We start from the raw sequence: 3,678 nt of genomic DNA on the forward strand, positions 1-3,678 counted from the left end.
AATGATTCATATTGGTTCTTTTATTACTATTTTTTTCTATTGGTTCATAAGACACTAAATTAATTCATTTTTTGAACATTCTTTATCAAGTATCATCAATTTCGTATGTTTCTGGATATCAATTTATGAATTGCATCATAAAAAATTCACATAATAAACAGAAAAAAATGACAAAATAACGAACATGAATCACCATCTGTATCTTCGTTCTCAACATTTTTTTATTTATAGAAAAAAAACTTCCATTTAAAAAAGTAGTTTAATGATACTTACAAATTACAGAAACATTAGATCTAAAATTAAAAAACAAAATAAAATTTTTTATGTTAAATTATAATCTATAAAAAAGTACAATATTCAATTACAAAAACATTTATAAATTAAAAATAAAGACAAATCACCGTTTCTTTTGTTTTTAAGTTTACAGAGTGACATGCTTTCTTAACCTACACTCTGGTACACAAATTTACATTTGAAATGGAAAAATGAGAATTGTTCATTCTAAAATAATAAATTTGCATTGTTACGGCACGGGCTTAAAATTTTTAATAGAGCATGGTCCTAAACTTTTTCTGAATTTTGGAGAAAGCAAAAGAAGAGAAAAAAGAAGACTGACTCCTGACAGTAGTAGTACCAAACTACTACTATTATCAGTGTGCAGCCACAGCCACAGGTGCATTTGCGTGTTCCTTTCTAATTCTCCCTTAACCCATGCGATGCTGCTTTACTGCCACGTGTCCACTCTCCGACGCAAGTTCAACGTGATTATTTTGCACACTGCGACAATCGGCACCGCCCTCCTCATCAACTTAACTAGTCAAGTAACACGTGGAATTAATAACCATAAATATTCTCAAATTTCAATCACCACCTTTTCCTAATCGCTAATTGCTAAATTACTTTGCATCAAACTTGATTAATTGAAGTGCTAGACTGCTACCAGTAAAGTTACCACAATCTCCCTATAGCTATGTGACGCCCACACCCTGTTTCACAATAGTAAATGAGAAACTGTTTATCAATAATAAAATAACTGGTTATTTATTCAAAAACTTTACAAGGAGCTCTCAGTTTAGGTGGTACCACTAATCAATAATTTGAGTTGAATTTATTAGAGTAAGGTAGCAATTATTATTTCTTGGCAGCAAATTTTAATGCGTAAGAATTTAACCGGTAGCAGTAAGCCAGGTTCAAGTGCTGCGAGGAACATGGCGGGTTTTGGCGCGAGTGGCTACAAAAACGCCAGCTAGGACCCGAGGGCCCACGATGCTGGGGTCCTTAACATAAGAGAAACATTAAAAATATTTCAATAAGTTACGCGGAGTGGACCCCACCACCTTTCGTCCTCACTTGAATTAACAAGAACTGAATGTGGTTATAAATCCGCACCCAGCCACTCTCTCTCTCCACTCACATAAGAAAAAGGAAGAGAAGAGAAAAGAGAAGAGAAGGGAGAAGAGATGGAAGCGAAGGAGCAGGATGTGTCGTTGGGAGCTAACAAGTTCCCGGAAAGGCAGCCGATCGGTACGGCGGCGCAGAGCCAAGACGAGCCGAAGGACTACCAGGAGCCACCGCCAGCTCCACTGTTCGAGCCATCTGAGCTGACGTCATGGTCATTCTACAGAGCCGGAATCGCGGAGTTCGTTGCCACTTTCCTTTTTCTCTACATCACCATCTTGACCGTCATGGGCGTCAACAGAGCACCCAACAAGTGCGCTTCCGTCGGTATCCAAGGTATCGCTTGGGCCTTCGGTGGTATGATCTTCGCTCTCGTTTACTGCACCGCCGGTATCTCAGGTACATCATCATTTGTACAGAGTACTCAATTTTATCTTCTATATAAGTTGGTGATCACTCACTTGTCTTTGTCTACATACTTATTCATGAGTACATTGTGGAGAGTGAGTATAAATTATGTTCTTAGTTTAATTTTGTGTGTGGTGTGGTTTTCAGGGGGTCATATAAACCCGGCCGTGACGTTTGGGTTGTTCTTGGCGAGGAAGTTGTCGTTGACAAGGGCGGTTTTCTACATAGTGATGCAGTGCCTTGGAGCTATCTGCGGTGCAGGTGTGGTGAAGGGATTCGAGGGAAAGAACTTGTACGGAACCTATGGAGGTGGTGCCAACAAGGTGAACGACGGCTACACCAAGGGCGATGGCCTTGGTGCTGAGATCGTTGGTACCTTCATCCTTGTCTACACCGTCTTCTCCGCCACTGATGCTAAGCGTAACGCTAGAGATTCACACGTCCCTGTAAGCCACTAGTTACAAACTCGTCTTCTTCGATTTAATGATGAGCTGATCACTAATTATTGCTTTGATTGGTTTTGTCATTTTGTGAGTAGATTTTGGCACCGTTGCCAATTGGATTCGCTGTGTTCTTGGTGCACTTGGCCACCATCCCTATCACCGGAACTGGTATCAACCCTGCTCGCAGTCTTGGTGCTGCTATCATCTTCAACAAGCACGATGGCTGGCATGAGCACGTATGTTCTAGATTTCACACTTAATTATTTCATTAAATCTTTTATAATTTGGAAGTTGAATCAGAAAATGTTCCAGGAAAACATATCTATAGTCAAAGTTGGTATCTATTTACAGATCTTTTTTATGTTCAAATTCAAGAGTAAAGACAAAAGCAAGTGGATTACTGAGATTAATATTGATCTAATATATGAATATTTTAGTCATTTTGTTGCTAACAAATAACATTGTTAGTGGTATTAGTAGTAATTGAATTTTTATTTTGGCAATTTGTGCAGTGGGTGTTCTGGGTTGGACCATTCATTGGTGCAGCTCTTGCAGCTCTCTACCACGTGGTGGTAATCAGAGCCATTCCCTTTAAGTCCAAGTGATGATCTCAAAATCCAACGGTTCATGACCAACCAAGTTGTGAAAACTCAAGAAGGAAAAAAGAAAAATAATCATGAAGCATTGAATGTTTGTGGAGTACTGGAGCTCGTTTCATCATCATCATTATCCGTTTATCCTTTTCTCTCTAAGGCTTTGTATTTTGTAATTTATGTAAAGAATGTATGTAATTTTATGATGAAGAATGAATATTATTATTACTACTAAATTAAACATTAGGGTGGTGGTGCATGTGTCTCCGTCGTGGGCCAGTTATCCTCTGCTTTTAAGTTTGGAGTGGGCCCAATCTCATGTGTGATGTACGGCTGTGATTGTGTAATTTTACTGTTTTGCCAGTCATCCTGATCTATTTATTTTTTTTATATCAAGTTATCAACATCGAGTCCTCGCTGTGATTTTTGTCTTCTTTCCGAGAGTATATGCCATGCTGTATTATCTTTATCGGAGCTTGTGTTATTGTTGGGGTTTGTTATGGAAAAATCCGGGGAGGGACGTTGTGAGAGAGGGGTGGGTGATGATGTTACCTAACATGGGTCCACCACCTTCTTCAATAATGCAATTTCGTTTGGTACCCTAAGCAATAATGATTTGTGACGAAAGCATTTTGAGGAGGAAAATATAATAAGTGCATTGTTGTAATGTTTTTGTAGGCATAGTTTTGGTAATGTCGAGCTTCATTATTATGGAACGGCAAGAAAATATATAAACTGTAAAGTTGTTTCTGCTTTGTTAAGTGAATGCGAGTTTGAATTTGAATATAAATGTTTTTTTAATATGTATTTGTATTTTAATATAGATTTTATTTTAG

The 3,678-nt window shown here is 38.1% G+C and overlaps 1 protein-coding gene across 1 annotated transcript; it reads left to right on the plus strand.

The window, feature by feature from the left end:
- The first annotated feature begins 1,408 nt into the window (after positions 1-1,408).
- On the plus strand, positions 1,409-3,209 carry LOC107457689 (probable aquaporin PIP-type 7a). Its single transcript, XM_016075851.3, has 4 exons — positions 1,409-1,797; positions 1,954-2,252; positions 2,345-2,485; positions 2,762-3,209. Exons 1-4 carry the CDS (start codon positions 1,461-1,463, stop codon positions 2,852-2,854), a joined length of 870 nt encoding a protein of 289 aa, XP_015931337.1. The 5' UTR covers positions 1,409-1,460; the 3' UTR covers positions 2,855-3,209.
- The last annotated feature ends 469 nt before the right edge of the window (positions 3,210-3,678 follow it).

Source organism: Arachis duranensis, chromosome 7 (assembly GCF_000817695.3).
Source record: "Arachis duranensis cultivar V14167 chromosome 7, aradu.V14167.gnm2.J7QH, whole genome shotgun sequence".
Lineage (NCBI taxonomy): Eukaryota > Viridiplantae > Streptophyta > Magnoliopsida > Fabales > Fabaceae > Arachis > Arachis duranensis.